Below are 16,674 nucleotides of genomic sequence, written 5' to 3' on the forward strand. Positions count from 1 at the left end.
GAGATCAGCTTACAGAAGCAATGAAATGTACAGCCCTCTAGTATGGACAAAGCAAGTTGTACTTTAGCACATGCTAAGCTAAGAGTTGGAGCCTAAGGTTCACCTTGCCCAGCTAACACATGTTAAGATAATACTTAGTCCTGCCATGCGTGCAGGGGACTGGACTTGATGACCTCTTGAGGTCCCTTCCAGGCCTATGAATCTATAAAAATACAACTTTTCCTGTCTTCTCTAGTGTTTTAGAATGTGTTAGTTAAAACACATTTCAAGTATAAATCTTTTGTCCTCGTCTAGACAAGACTTTAGAGCTTATAGGCCTGATTCCCCAGTGCAATACTCCAGTTTTATGCTATTGATGGAATTACACTGGTATAAAACTGGAGTAATGCAGTGGTGTGTAAGAGAGTGCAGTTGCTTCCCGAACTGATGCTGGCTTTCTTTTAGTGTTGCAAAAACATCCTGAAATGGGGAAAAGCTGGCTTTAGACTGGGAGCTTTCACACTATTTTTAAGAGATGCAGTTACAGAAAAGCTGTCTGGATGGAGCACGCAGATTTTTAAGAACTGTTGGTGTGCTATGCTGATGAGTCATAAACTGCAGTTCATGATCACCATTGAGAGTGTGCTAGGCACTGTACATTCACATAACAAAAACCTGATTCTTGCCCTAAAGAGCTTATACACATCCCTGTTCAAACATGCATATGCTTATCAATACGTTAGATTAGGATACTGAGTCAACTCCTTTCCAGCTCCTAGCACAATAGGATTCTAATCCATGACTGAGGCTCCTAAGTGCTACTACAATGCAAATAATATATAATAATAATGCAGGAAATAACCAGGATTCCTGAACTTTCTAGCCATGTGGAAGCCATGATAACTAGGGATATAACGGTGGAATAATATTTCCAAAGTGAGCAAGTGTGATGGGGAAGATATCTCTGCATCCAGCTTGTACAAAGAGCTCCTATCTTGGCAGAAATGAAGGGCCAGTAGCCAATGACAATGCAGCTATGTAGGGGGCTCAGAGGGAGAGATCAAACCCTTCCTGCTTGAGTAACACAAAAGAATCCTCGGGAGAATCTTGAAAACAATTGACTCTGACATCTTAAGTGACTGAGTGAGAAGATGTACAAAGAGGTTGGTAAATTAGCAACAACTTGAATTAACTTGCTCTGATGGTGCTGCAGATTTTAGTCCCAGAAAGAACACAAGGCCACAGTATGATCTCAGAAATGCCTACGCAAATCTAGAGTAACTTCACTGAAGTAATTCCAGATTTATACTGGAGTGAAATCAGAATCTTGCTCTCAGAGTTATTAGGCTGGTACAAACTACGCTTTACCCCAGTGGAGAAGGTCCACACTAAGGAGTTGCATTGGAGTAGCTACACTAGTGCAAAACCCCTCGGGGTAGACAAGGCTTTGGGAGAAGCTTTTGGTATGTGATCTGTGAATGTGAACTGGGTACAGCAGGTTTGGTTCCATAATTACAGGAGAGAGGAGGAGAAATCTGAAAAAAAAAATGGAGATGGGCCCTATATTTGAATAAATGTACATAAGAATGGCCATACTGCGTCAGACCAATGGTCTATCTAGCCCAGTATCCTGTCTTCTTACAGTGGCCAATGCCAGGTGCTTCAGAGGGAATGAAAAGAACAGGTAGTCATCAAGTCATCTTCCCCATTGCCTATTCCCAGCTTCTGGCAAACAGAAGCTAGGGACCTACCTATCCTGGCTAATATAGATGGACCTATCCTCCGTGAACTTATCTAGTTTTTTTCTTTAACTCTGTTATAGTCTTGGCCTTCACAACATCCTCTGGCAAAGAGTTCCACAGGTTGAATGTGTATTGTGTGAAGAAATACTTCCTTTTGTTTGTTTTAAACCTGCTGCCTATTCATTTCATTGAGTGACCCCTAGTTCTTGTGTTATAAGGAGTAAATAACATTTCCTTATTTACTTTCACCACACCAGTCATGATTTTATAGACCTCTATCATATCCCCCCTTAGTCGTCTCTCTTCCAAGATGAAAAGTAATGTAATGGGAATGGGTTTCACTTGCCTCCCATGACCAAACCCACATTTACCCAACAGGCTCATCTGAGAAGGTACCATGAGGACTTTCTCATTTGAGCAGGATAGTGTGAGCCACCTTGAAGATGCACCTCCTAATGGACTAGAACTAGAAAGCAACAGAACTAGATAGAAACATCTTTTCTAAGGAAAAACTCAGAATTTGAAGGAAAAAAATCCCGAAATGAGTCAAGGCCCTAATATTGCAAGAGTAGCTAAGATCTGCAATGTTTTCATGCCTGCAGTTTTCTTCTGTCCTTGAAAGTAAAGCAGTTTTTTGTTCTGTTTCAACGAGATATATTTATAATCTCCCTCATGAAGATTATAGCAACAGCCTATCCTCCTGCTAGGTCCCTAGTCAACAAGGGAAGAGACACTCCCCCAACCTCCTATGTGAAGCCATGGGAAAGAAGGGGCTCCATTTGGCTGTTAAATTCTTCGTTAGATGCCCAGTGAGCCTGAGAAGCAATTTTCCAACTGTTTATAACTTACTGTTTTCAAGACATGGCTAGGAGACTATTTCTCCTAGTGATGTAGAGTGATGTAGTGGTGGGAGTCTGCTATAGACCACCAGATCAGGGGGATGAGGTGGATGAGGCTTTCTTCCGGCAACTCGCAGAAGCTACTAGATCGCACGCCCTGGTTCTCATGGGTGACTTTAATTTTCCTGATATTTGCTGGGAGAGCAATACAGCGGTGCATAGACAATCCAGGAAGTTTTTGGAAAGCGTAGGGGACAATTTCCTGGTGCAAGTGCTAGACGAGCCAACTGGGGGGGAGCTTTTCTTGACCTGCTGCTCACAAACAGGGAATAATTAGTGGGGGAAGCAAAAGTGGATGGGAATCTGGGAGGCAGTGACCATGAGATGGTCGAGTTCAGGATCCTAACACAGGGAAGAAAGGTAAACAGCAGGATACGGACCCTGGACTTCAGGAAAGCAGACTTTGACTCCCTCAGGGAGCAGAGGGGTAAGATCCCCTGGGGGACTAACATGAAGGGGAAAGGAGTCCAGGAGAGCTGGCTGTATTTCAAGGAATCCCTGTTGAGGTTACAGGGACACACCATCCCGATGAGTCGAAAGAATAGTAAATATGGCAGGCGACCAGCTTGGCTTAATGGTGAAATCCTAGCGGATCTTAAACATAAAAAAGAAGCTTACAAGAAGTGGAAGGTTGGACATATGACCAGGGAAGAGTATAAAAATATTGCTCGGGCATGTAGGAATGAAATCAGGAAGGCCAAATCGCACCTGGAGCTGCGGCTAGCAAGAGATGTCAAGAGTAACAAGAAGGGTTTCTTCAGGTATGTTGGCAACAAGAAGAAAGCCAAGGAAAGTGTAGGCCCCTTACTGAATGAGGGAGGCAACCTAGTGAAAGAGGATGTGGAAAAAGCTAATGTGATCAATGCTTTTTTTGCCTCTGTCTTCACTAACAAGGACAGCTCCCAGACTGCTGCGCTGGGCATCGCAACATGGGGAGTAGATGGCCAGCCCTCTGTGGAGAAAGAGGTGGTTAGGGACTATTTAGAAAAGCTGGACGTGCACAAGTCCATGGGGCCGGACGAGTTGCATCCGAGAGTGCTAAAGGAATTGGCGGATGTGATTGCAGAGCCATTGGCCATTATCTTTGAAAACTCGTGGCGAACGGGGGAAGTCCCGGATGACTGGAAAAAGGCTAATGTAGTGCCAATCTTTAAAAAAGGGAAGAAGGAGGATCCTGGGAACTACAGGCCGGTCAGCCTCACCTCAGTCCCCGGAAAAATCATGGAGCAGGTCCTCAAGGAATCAATCCTGAAGCACTTACACGAGAGTAAAGTGATCAGGAACAGTCAGCATGGATTCACCAAGGGAAGGTCATGCCTGACTAATCTAATCGCCTTCTATGATGAGATTACTGATTCTGTGGATGAAGGGAAAGCAGTGGATGTATTGTTTCTTGACTTTAGCAAAGCTTTTGACACGGTCTCCCACAGTATTCTTGTCAGCAAGTTAAAGAAGTATGGGCTGGATGAATGTACTATAAGGTGGGTAGAAAGTTGGCTAGATTGTCGGGCTCAACGGGTAGTGATCAATGGCTCCATGTCTAGTTGGCAGCTGGTTTCAAGTGGAGTGCCCCAGGGGTCGGTCCTGGGGCCGGTTTTGTTCAATATCTTCATAAATGATCTGGAGGATGATGTGGATCGCACTCTTAGCAAATTTGCGGATGATACTAAACTGGGAGGAGTGGTAGATACGTTGGAGGGCAGAGATAGGATACAGAGGGACCTGGACAAATTGGAGGATTCGGCCAAAAGAAACCTGATGAGGTTCAATAAGGATAAATGCAGGGTCCTGCACTTAGGACGGAAGAACCCAATGCACAGCTACAGACTAGGGACCGAATGGCTAGGCAGCAGTTCTGCGGAAAAGGACCTAGGGGTTACAGTGGACGAGAAGCTGGATATGAGTCAGCAGTGTGCCCTTGTTGTCAAGAAGGCCAATGGCATTTTGGGATGTATAAGTAGGGGCATAGCGAGCAGATCGAGGGACGTGATCGTTCCCCTCTATTCGACATTGGTGAGGCCTCATCTGGAGTACTGTGTCCAGTTTTGGGCCCCACACTACAAAAAGGATGTGGATAAATTGGAGAAAGTCCAGCGAAGGGCAACAAAAATGATTAGGGGTCTGGAACAAATGACTTATGAGGAGAGGCTGAGGGAACTGGGATTGTTTAGTCTGCAGAAGAGAAGAATGAGGGGGGATTTGATAGCTGCTTTCAACTACCTGAGAGGTGGTTCCAAAGAGGATGGTTCTAGACTATTCTCAGTGGTAGAAGATGACAGGACAAGGAGTAATGGTCTCAAGTTGCAGTGGGGGAGGTTTAGGTTGGATATTAGGAAAAACTTTTTCACTAGGAGGGTGGTGAAACACTGGAATGCGTTACCTAGGGAGGTGGTAGAATCTCCTTCCTTAGAAGTTTTTAAGGTCAGGCTTGACAAAGCCCTGGCTGGGATGATTTAATTGGGGATTGGTCCTGCTTTGAGCAGGGGGTTGGACTAGATGACCTGCTGAGGTCCCTTCCAACCCTGATATTCTATGATTCTATGATTCTATGATTCTTAGGGAGAACCAGCCCATAACAGGTCATCAGATTTGGAGGTGTTATTCAGCCATTTTGAGTTATTGATGAGCAAGTAAAACAAAAAAAAAATCTCCTTTTTTTTTCTCAACTAGAAAATTGTGTGTGGGATGGTGGGTGCTGTCACTTTTTCTACTCACAATCAGTTGAAGGGTTTTTTCCCCCTCAAGATTTCATACCCCTGTGTCAGATGAGACCAATCATAGAATGTTTCGGTCTCACCTAAGAAAGTTATAACTTAAGAGCATGTGAAAAAAGGGGGTAAGCAATGAACATAATCTTAGCTTTTTCTCCCAGCAAAAGCTATAACAATAATTCCTGAATATGCAACAGGATGATGGTTCACATGCAGTAGGTAAAGAATATAAAGGTATTACCAAATGTGCAAAAATATGTCTTTATGACCCTACAGAAACAAACCTCCTACAGCCCTAAATTATAAGACCATTAAAAAAGTTACAAACCTATTACATGAAGAATCTGCACAATGTTGCTTAATGGCTTTTCCACTGTTCACTGTTATTTCTGTGATGCATTGCTATCTATTGCTATTGTCAGCACTCAAGAGAAAATGTCATTTAAACATTGTGTATGTTTGTGTATATGAACACACACATGCACACACAATCTGCAGCAGACCCTCAGCTGGAGTAAATTGGCATAGTTCCATTCAAGTCAATGCAGCTGTGCTGTTTTATACCAGCTGTGGATCTGCTTTTCTGTCTATAAAAATAGAAACTAAATACCGTCACTTTGATCTTGGTCATAAATGAACACTAATGTACATTCAAACACATTCTCATGCACACATGTATGCATGCCCACTTATATACACACAATCACCTTACTAATTATGACAATAAATTTATGCTGCTTCCTTAACTGGAGCTTTTAAGAATACTTAGCTCTTACCTAGTGTTTTTCATCTCTATGTCTTCAAGTGCTTTACAGCAGAAAATAAGTATAATTATACCCATAAATAGGTGAAGTGATTTGTCCAAAGTAGGTCATTGGCAGAACTGGGGAAAAAGCTACATTTCTTGATTCCAAGTCCAGTACCCTAGCTCAGGAGTTCTCAAACTTTTTTTTGCTGGGATCCCCTTTGAAAATATTTCAGGCTGTTATTACCCCTTCCCCCATATCATGCTACCCTTACTTCTGCGCTGCTGCTGGTGGCAGTGCTGCCTTCAAAGCTGGGTGGCTGGAGAGCAGCAGCCACTGGCAAGGTGCCCAGCTCTGAAGGCAGTGCAGAAGTAAGGATGGCAATACTGTGACCCCCCTACAATAGTCCTGTGACCCCCTTTTGAGTCAGGACCCCCAGTTTGAGAAACACTGCCCTACTGGATATTGCCTCCCAAACTGAGCCACACTGCAGAATAAATTCAATAGCCAAGATTCACATCTTCCTATCCAAGGTTTCACTGAGCACAACAGCCACATCTGGAGGGAATGCTAGAATGCTATTATCTTAGCTTGTGTTAGGCTACAGATCTTTTGGGGGAAAAATACATATTTTCCAGAGTTTACATGAAAGAAATTGGAGGAAAAAAGCCACAGTGCAACCTCATTTTAATCTGACCTCATAAATGATTCCTTTCCCTTTTGCTTATTTATTCTTCGTATTCTTCTACGGCCATGGATCACAAGCTACTGGTAATTTTATAACAAATGAAATATTTTTCTACCTGTTGCACAAAATACATTTCTGGCTTTCTATAGTGTTTTTCCTAAGGGGGAAATCAAAGAAGGTTTCTTACCAGAGATAAAGAGAGAGAAATAAACCATAGCTGAACTCAGAAACAAAGAGAGAAAGAGCAACATAGCTAGGGAGACACAAAGAAAATAACAGGCAAAACAGCAAGACAAATTAAAAAAAAAAAAAACAGGGGAAGCAAACCAAACAAGAAGCAGAAAGATTAAGATAGACAGCAGAGCTCTTTTCAGACTCTCTCTTGCACTAGGATTTCATGGCACGCAAAAAATCAAAGGAGCAGGATCTGGATAGGCAAAGTGTCATTGCAACCTGGTATGTGTGTGCATGTGTACGGGCATGTATTTTTGAACCACTAGTGAGAAACTGAAATTAATAAAAGCGCAACCCTGCATAGATGATAGTCTCATGACCTGGCATGCTGCTAGGTCTAGGAGTAAATTTCTGAGCTCTGACTAACTCTGACCCATACCTCAGTTAACTTTGCATACAGTGCATGTAAAAGCATGTATAATCATTGCATACTGTAAATACCATCTCAAATGCATCCACAGACTCTATCTCTAGGTTATAAAAACAAGGATTAACATTATACAAATTCAATTATTTATAAAGTGTGAGTGTGTGTGTGTGTGTGAGAGAGAGAGAATACACGAATGAAGACTAATTTTAACCCACAAAAACCAAGACACTGGACTATCAGTTGTGCCACTGAATATAGTAGGAATCTCAGCACAGTGAGTGACCTTCCATACCACATCTGCTGCAATGCACAGGCACAGCAGAGAGGGTTATATGAATGGAATGGGTCCCCAAATGGTACCATTACCTGGCATTGATGTAGTGTTTCTTGCTAAAATGTACACTGTACCATTAGCAGTCATTGATGCAATGCGCCTCTGGCCAAGATTACCCATGGTTCTGCTAGCTTCTGGCCAGTATTTCCTGCCTCACCATTAGCAGGAATTGATATTGTGATCTTTTGGTTGGTATTTTGTGTGGCTTCATTACTGGCCATTGAGACCCTGTCTTAGCAGGAATTCCCAATGGTTTCATGAACAGACATATTCACCCTTTCACTTTGGACAAGATTTTATTTTACAACATTCCCAAGCAATAAGGGATTAACCCTTTTGGTTGTGGTTGGATGGCAGTAAAAATGTTGCCCCATGAACCCACTCATCCTAAAGATGGGAAATAAAATTGTGCCCTAACCCTGCATCTGCGTAGGAAAGTGATACCAAAAGAGCCAGACCAACAAAAAGTTCAACTATATGCAAGAATGCACTGAGCGCACAATCTAAGTGATCAGAGAGCATCCAACTGGCTGTAACAAAACATGTAGCTGAGTGCAATCGAAACCAAAATAGAAGAAGCCTGTCTGCATCCCATGCCCATCTTCATTTGACCACTGGATGTTGCCTGGTATTTACTGTACCTTAGGCCATGGCCTCTCCAGTCCATAGGTCAGTACATCACTGCCATAGGCACTGACACATTGTCCTTCTTATTGGGATTGCCTTTGACATCATTTCTAGGCACTGACTGCCTGTCCCCCTGGCCAGGATTTCATACAGAATCATTACTTGCAGTTGCTTCCCTGGGTATGTCTACAATGCAATTAAAGCCCTGTGGCTGACCCATGCCAATTGACTCCAGCTCACAGGGCTTGGGCTAGGGGCTGTTTAATTGTGGTGTTGACATTCGGGCTCAGACTGGGGCGCAGGCTCTAGGACCCTGCAAGGTGGGAGGGTCTCAGAACTCAGGCTGCTGCCTGAGCCTTGACGTCTACACTGCAATTAAATAACCCCTTAGCCCAAGCCCCGCAAGCCCGTGTGTGTCAGCTGGCATGGGCCAGTCACAAGTATTTAATTGAAGTATAGTCATATCCCCTGGGTCCCTGGTTGGTACTTCCCATGATTTCATTACTAGGCACAGATACTTTCATGTGCTAGCATTATTAAAGCACTAATGCCAGTCCAGCCCTGCCTCTGGGATTTCTTTCCAGGGAATGGCACTCTGTTGCTCTGGCATGGGTTTTGTATGGTATCAATTCCACAAATGCAGGTGCTGGCTCTGTGACTGGGATTGCCCATGGCATCATTGCTAGGCATTCAAACTCTATTCTTGCAGCTAGGATTTCAAATGGTATTGTTTCTGGACATGGACTCTTTGTCCCTCTAGCTGGTATTTCTCATGGTATTGTTACCAGCCATTAACTCCAATCCCTTTGTCTGGAATTTTATGTGGTGTCATAACCAGGCACTGGTGCAGATTTTACATGATCATTCAATTCATTTCATACTGTGGATTTTTGAAACCATTACGGATATACCTTAAAATGGGATATAGATAGCCTCAAATAGTTTATTTTCATTTTCCTCCCTCTTGAGCTATTTAGTCAAATTAAATGTTGTTCTTAAAATGTCTGTGAGCTTTTCTACATCGGGGCTTTAGCCATCAATGTAGCTGCGGTGATGTAACTCTCTACCATCTGAAACTAGGGTAAGCCACATTGCTGCAAGTCACTTCTTACACATCTACAATAGGTTTTGCATTGGGGCAATACCAGTGCAGCTAAAGCAGTGGCTCAAACCCCAATGTAGTCAATATCTGAGACAGTTAGTGCATTTCTTCTGTACCCAAAATGAAATGCATGGGGATTTGTGGTGTGCAAAGAATGCAGGATTGTTGCAGTATTTTTATTATTTTTACTGGTGCAATGCGCAAATATGGCAAAATATGTTAATAGTGATGATAAACCCACAAAATTTACAGTAATTAATTGAAATCAGTGGGATTTTGTCTAATGCCTTTACCCTGGAGATAATCCATAAAAAGAACATTAATGCATAGTTTAAAAAGAAAAATTATGGAAAGCAGCACTTCTGCATATGCAGTAGCTTCATTTTAAAGTTACGTAATTAGGCTTTTTAAATTAAACAAAAAATGTAGCACATGGCCTCTGTCCATAGCAAAGACTAAGTGGGTGTAACATCTAGCTCTCTCAAACCATGTCTTAGAATCATAGAATCTCAGGGTTGGAAGGGACCTCAGGAGGTCATCTAGTCCAACCCCCTGCTCAAAGCAGGACCAATCCCCAATTTTTGCCCCAGATCCCTAAATGGCTCCCACAAGGATTGAACTCACAACCCTGGGTTTAGCAGGCTGATGCTCAAATCACTGAGTCTTCTTTATTACAGGGTAAGATAAAACTACCCATCTGATACGTACCAACAAAAAATAAAATAAAACTGGTTTCAGCTCAGTGCAAATCCAAATAGTTTATAAACCCTTGGAAAATGTGGTTTTGTAAAACTTGTACCATGAGATGCTTCTTGCAGGAGAGATGGTCTTGTGATCCAAACATAGAGCTGAGATTCAACTGAACCAGGTTTTGTTCTGGGCTGTGTCACAGGCATCGAGTGTGATGCTGGGTAAGTCACTTTGTGTCTTTGCTTCACCCTGCTTCACATAAACAGGGATAATAACTCTGCCTCAGATTAATATACGTAAACTTCAGTGAGATCTTTGGATGGAAGATTCTATAGATGTTCAAAGTATTTGTATCACAATTTATAATTATTCTTTATATGACAAAGGACTTTGCCACCTAAGCAGTAGGAGCAAATTCTGCAGTCCTTACTCAGGCACAGCTCCCACTGAGGGAATTTCATTTGTGTAAGGACTGCAGGATTTGACCCATTTAGACTCAAGAGGCCAAATTAATCTCTGCTTGATTTCTCTGGTACATACAATGAAGCAGCTCAAGGGACTAGCAATGAAGGGTGTTCTTCTGATAAAGATAAGGGGGAAGAATTATACCCAGTACATTTGGGGATACTTTAGAATGGTCTCTTAAGACAAGAGGTTGCCTAATAAGGGTGATCTGAGGCATGCTAATTTGGGAACCTGTATTTCTGCGGCAACACATTCCAGAATGACTGACCTTATTTTTTGTTTTTAAAGCAGTAATTGAGGCACTTATGCAATAGACTCCTAGGTAGAAAGAGATATATGCCACAGGATAATAATCAGACTAATTCCTGCTGAGAAATATCTATGTAAATCTTTTCTCCTACCTCTCCTTTCATAGGTGAGTTCTGCATTGACGTTCTCACTGACATGCACCAGCAATTAACTGTTCTCTGCATACCTGATGAATTCCCCCCCCCCCCCCGCCCTCCAGAGAAAAGTTTGGAATGCACAGATTTTTTTATTTAAAATGTAGATTTTTTTTTTTTACTGCTGAGAAGAAAAATAATAAAATGAATGAGCCCAAACTTTATTAAAAACAAAGGGCCTGTGTTTTTCTGCAGGCCCCTTGAGGTCAAGATGGATAGTCACTTGTCTAAAAGCTTAGCTGTTCACTTCCATCCAAGGTGTACGGTGAGCTGGCTCATGAGGGATCTCAACCGTGGCCCAAAATACGAGAGACCTCTGGGTTGTGCCTGAGGTGGGAGGGAGCATTACAACTGTATGTAAACAAGCTGTCTGGGCCCTTCAGTTTTGTGACAAACTGATGAAGTTCCACTGTTAGACAATAACTGACCTGGTACTTCTTTTAAATCACTTTAAGCCCTGCTTCCATCCATCACATTCCTATAAGATCTCATTTCTGTTCCATTTAGAGTGGCCATTTTCTCTCCTGATTATTATTCAGGTCTTACAGTCCTGGTCAGAAAGACCAGGGGAGGGAGAGGAAATTTAAGAGAACACTGGATTTTAGCATTTATAATATGGCAATACCATGACTGGGGGTATGGGGGAAGGAAGGAGGTGAAAAATCTTTGCTATCTAGGGTCCTTTCCACACACCATGTCTTCTGAATCAAATTTCCGCTATTGTTGCGTAAAAGCCCAAATGCAACTCTGAAGTTGGCCAACTGGATCTTAGTGAATACTAGGCACACTGTCAAAAGGAAGTGAAAGATCCTCCACATTCAAGATGCCTTTAGATTAGATTTTGTTGTCTCTTTGATTTCCCTCTAGCATTTGCAGAGGAGAGAGGATGAAACCCAGTGTACCTAATCAATAAAAGAAAATGAACCTGCTAAAGTGAGGAGTTTAGACCTTTTTCAATCTCATAAATTTCTTTTTATACAAAGATTTTGGTTTGCCTAAGATATACGAGGAAATAGAAGCAGGCTATTTTAATCCTCCTGAGTGAAGAGAGCTTCAGGGATTGCTATGTTATCCCTGGCAGCATTCCTGATTTTTCACAAATCACTGTGTATGTATCAGAGATCAGCAGTGTCCTTAATGCTCCTCGGCGTGTGCAGTTTGATATGAAATAATAAGAAATTCACAGGATTTTTTTCCCCAAGCAAACCCCACTGCAAAAATGCAAGGTTTATAAAGGAGATATTCAGACTTGTGCATTGAAACTGACTCGTCAATCTGTCTAATGACGTATGTGAGAAACTATATTCAGATGAAAGGAAAACCTTGCCAATGTTATGTACCTAATATTGGCTTCACTGCAGGGATTCACTGTTCAAAAACAATGCGCTTGATTCTGCACTTATATGGGTTTCACAGTGGTGTAACTCCACTGAATTTATTCTGAATTTACAGTAGTATACAGGAGAACAGAATCTGTTCCTATGTGTTTTTAAATCTTCTTACAATGCATAGTGAATAAGGGCCCGCTCCTGCAATGGTTTACTATCCAGCATAGCACTTACTACCATGAGTATTGCCACTGAGCTCAGTAAGTAGGGTTTTCAGGATTGAGCCTGCAAATTATAAACTTTTAGAGGCTTTTGGTGTGAAAAGTATATTGTACATATAAGGTGCGATATAAATTACTTTAATTGTCATTTCTGCATCACTTCTGACTTAGTCATGAGCCAGACCCTCAGCAGGTGTAAAGCACTGAGAATATAGCCTCATGTTTCTAACTGCCCTTCTGTATTCAAAACAAACACAGCAAGGAAGCGTTCCTTTTCTGGAAAAAGAGGGGAAAAAAACCCATGATCTGGGCTCAGAACTGTGCTGAGGAGGATCTTTTTTGCTTCAACAACATCAGGAAGAAACGGATACACTTTAATCTAGATGAGAAACAGTTTTGGTTTTACCATCAATGTGAGCTTCTTTGTTATATGCCATAGGCATATAAGCATTCTACATGCTCTTTCTTCTGTTCCTAACTTTACTTACTCTGACTTTTGACCAGAAAAGACCCTGCTGTTTCCAAACCACCTAAGTAAAGGCAGATCAGATATCTAGCTCAGTTGTAATTGCAAGCTGGTGAGCTGATGGGACTTACTGGCTGCATAAAGCAGCAAAATGTAACTCTCCAGTATTATTCTCTTTTGGTGTTGGACTGCTAGTCCTTGTATACTATCCGTACACACACATATCATTATTAGCATTCAGTATTAGTATTCATGCTATCTCTGTTAGGCCAGCAAAAAAATACTTTCTCCCTTTAAAAAGCTGGACAGGTGACAGACACTTCTTTGCGGGGGGGGGGGTCGAAACCCAGAAAACTGAGATGGGCACCCTAAATATCATAACTGGATAACATCTATGTTTATGTGTATGCATAGTCCTGATATGTAATATACTAAGGCACCCCCACAGGTGAGAAAATCCCCTCTCTGTCAGACAGGGACGCTTTTTTTCCAGCGACCAGCCGCACAAGCCTGATGAAAACACATCCTGCCACACGGCCGCCGCTGTCCTTTGCAAAGCCTCCTTCCCTGCCTTGCCTACACTGAGATCAGCTTCGAGCCGAGACTTGTTTATTTGTGACAGAGACCAGCCCGAGCACGGGGCTGGCGTGTGTGCCCCGAGCGGGCTGGATGCGACCAGGGACAGCAGCCCCACACACAAACCGACGACCGAAGCGGGAGGAAGGCGGCTGGTGCCCTTCGGAAGCAGCAGCGGCGCGGCTCCTCGCGCTCCCGCTGGAGAGCACAGCTAGGGAGGGATTCCCCCACCCACCCCCGCATTTTCCGTGGCAGGGAGCCGGGGGGTTAGATCCCAGTTACCTCTTGGCGCTCGGCCAGGAAAGAGCCGTTGGTCTCCCCCACCCCCACCCACACTTACTCTGGTCGCCTGCTCAGGGCGCCTTTGCCGATGGCCGGGGCGGGTTTGTGCTGGAGGAGGGCGGCGCAGCAGCCCCTCTCCCTGCTGTCCTTCTCCGGGTGGTGCTGATGGGGCTGGAGCGGGGGGTGCTGGTGAGCGGGAGCCCGGCTGCTGCCGCCGCCGCTGGGGCCCGGCTGAGCCTGCCTGCTCTGGAGCGGCGGCGGCGCCGGGAGCTGTTGGGGGTGCTGAAGCGGCCCCCGCTCGGGCTGCGGCGGGGGAGCCGGCGGGCGCGGCGGGGGCTCGGCGGCGGGAGCCGGGTGCTGCTGGCGGAGGCTGCGGTTCTCGGTGCTGAGCTCGTCCAGGCGCCGCTCCAGCTCGTCGATGCGCTGGCGCTGGGTGTGGATGAGGCTCTGCTGGTTCTGCACGATGGCGGTGAGCTCCTTCAGGTAGAGCACGGCGCGCACCGGGTTCTCCAGCAGGCTCTCCATGCCCCGGGCCCGGGCCCCTCCGCCCGCCGCGCGCGCACACACCCGCTCCCAGCAAGGCCGGCTGGCGCCAGCCTCTGCCCCCTCGCGTCGGGCGCGGGCTGAGAGAGGCGCGGGGGAGGTCTCCTCCGGAGGGCCCACCCCCTGCTACTGGAGGGACAGCCCCTGCGAGCGCCGCGCAGGTAGCTGGGGCGGGGGAGGGGGCTGGGCAGGGAACAAAGCGAAGGGGGAGCTGGGGAAGGGGCTGGAGAGAGGCAGGTGGGACGGGGAGGGAGTGGCTCGGGGAGGGAGAAGAGAAGAAAAGAGGGGAGTGGGCTGGAGAAGGGAGGGGGAGCAAGGAGGGAAAGTCCCCCTCCCCCATGGTTCCCCTTTCCCGCCCCTCGCTGAGCTAGTGCCCAGGGGGTTGTGCTCCAGCCTGCCTTTTCATGGCTGCAGAGAAAGTTACTTTGCAGCTCAGACCACTTCCTTCTCCATGTGATAAAGTCATGGCCCAAACCAAGGGGGAGGCTGGCAGCAGCCGGCAGTTACATCACAGACACCCACACACACACACACCACATCCCCTGGGGTCAGGGCCTGCTCTCTGGGTGTCCTCGTCACAGTTTCTCCCACCCTCCATGAGTGGCATTTCTAGATGCTGCTGCTTTCTTCCATAATGACGCAGGGATTTTTTTTTCTTTCTAAAAAGTGACTACAATAATTCTGGCAGGGGTTTGTCTGGTCCTGGCTTTTTACTTCCCCTGTTAACATGCAGGAGGCAGGACTGAACATGCACCTGGTGCAGGAGCGATCAAGGAGAGTAGATGGTAGAAGGAATTCTTCCTTAGGAGCCTGGTGGTTCCCCTGAATATTTCCTCTCCCTTTTCTATTTCAGAATAAAATGGGACAGAAAGTTCAGTTCTACTCTGGGAAAAGAAGCTCTGTAAAAATAATGTCATGGGGGCTTCCTGCTTACTGGCTGTCAATTTCCATATCAAATGTGTTCATTTCACAAGAAATAACATTTTTTGTCTGATTACAGCCTACAAACTCCACATGGGATCTGAGAGACAAGCTGGGCTCTTTCATTCTTATGCATCATCATCATCACCAGTAATAAAGGATGTGCTGTCCAAATTCTATCCTCAGTGACACCTGTGTGACCTCGTAAACAATTCTCTTGATGCATAAGAAGGAAAAGAATTCAGTTCTCTCTCCCATCACTATTTTGGCTCTGCAAAGCTAACAGGAGTAAAAAGCAATAACATCTTATTTCACTCACTCACATCAGAAGATATGACTAAACAAACACAGAGTGCAGACCTGTAGAATTAAAAGGAACCATTTTATAGTCACATTTCAGAGTTGAACTGCATCCAGCTAGCTTTGCAGGCCAGCAAAGGCCATGTCCATGGCCTCCTTTACTGGGGAACCTACAGATGTCAAGAAAAATTTCAGTTTCAATTATGATCAAGGATAAGCCTTGTGCAGCTAGCCTTGAAAATGTAAACTGATGCAAACAGATCACCTGGAAAGGAACTTGTCAGTGATTCCTTCTAAGTCAGTCCTCTCACAGCCAATTAGGGATGGCTTTTGGGGTCCAAAAATCCACAACCATAGGCTCCTTGATTTTTGGGAAGACCCCAGATCAGTTCACAGCAGTTAAGAACAAGGCCACCCAGCCTACCACAAATGGCAGTAGGGATACCACAAGCTCCCTACCATCCAAATACCTGGGATAGGTGAGCCAAACCAAGAAGATCTCTTGCCACAAGGTGGGGCAGTTCAATAACATGGAACACACCATTGGCTAGTGGACTAATGGCCTGATTTAATGGCCACTGAAGTCAGTATTAAGACTCTTTTTGACTCCCTGGGGCACTGGATCAGGACCCAAACAAGGGACTGAGAGCAAAGGGTTAATCCTAGCTCTGACACTGACCTCTATGGCCTTTGTCATGCTGTATACTGGTAAGTATACAAATTTGAAAATTTGAATTCTTAAAATGAGCATCTAAATCCAGAGATCCTGAGCTTGTGCAGATCCCATTGTCTTAAAAAAAGAAACAAACAAGCCAATTTTGTTTAGGTGCCTCAATATGGCTTTAAATGCTGAATTTTTACACCCACATTTGACAAGATTGACCTTACCTTCTCTACACCTTAGTTTCCACATCTGTAAACTGGAAATAGTATCCACCTCCCTTGCAAGGAGGTAGTGAGAATTAAATAGAACATGCTAGTTTGTGCCATACAAGCTCTCAAATTCA

General features: G+C 44.5%; 2 protein-coding genes across 2 annotated transcripts in view; one reads left to right on the plus strand and one right to left on the minus strand.

Annotated features, from left to right (window-relative positions):
- Window positions 1-14,510, minus strand: part of IQSEC3 (IQ motif and Sec7 domain ArfGEF 3) — a 135,362-nt gene extending 120,852 nt beyond the window's left edge. Inside the window, exon 1 of the mRNA XM_074939171.1 lies at window positions 13,962-14,510. Within this exon, the coding sequence (XP_074795272.1) occupies window positions 13,962-14,428 (467 nt within the window). The 5' untranslated portion in view covers window positions 14,429-14,510. The remainder of the gene's footprint in view (window positions 1-13,961) is intronic.
- WASHC1 (WASH complex subunit 1) overlaps window positions 14,258-16,674 on the plus strand; it is a 99,639-nt gene continuing 97,222 nt past the window's right edge. Inside the window, exon 1 of the mRNA XM_074939226.1 lies at window positions 14,258-14,372. The gene's annotated coding sequence lies outside the window, so the exon portion shown is untranslated. The remainder of the gene's footprint in view (window positions 14,373-16,674) is intronic.

The sequence above is a fragment of the Natator depressus genome, chromosome 1, assembly GCF_965152275.1.
Source record: "Natator depressus isolate rNatDep1 chromosome 1, rNatDep2.hap1, whole genome shotgun sequence".
Taxonomy (NCBI): Eukaryota; Metazoa; Chordata; order Testudines; family Cheloniidae; genus Natator; species Natator depressus.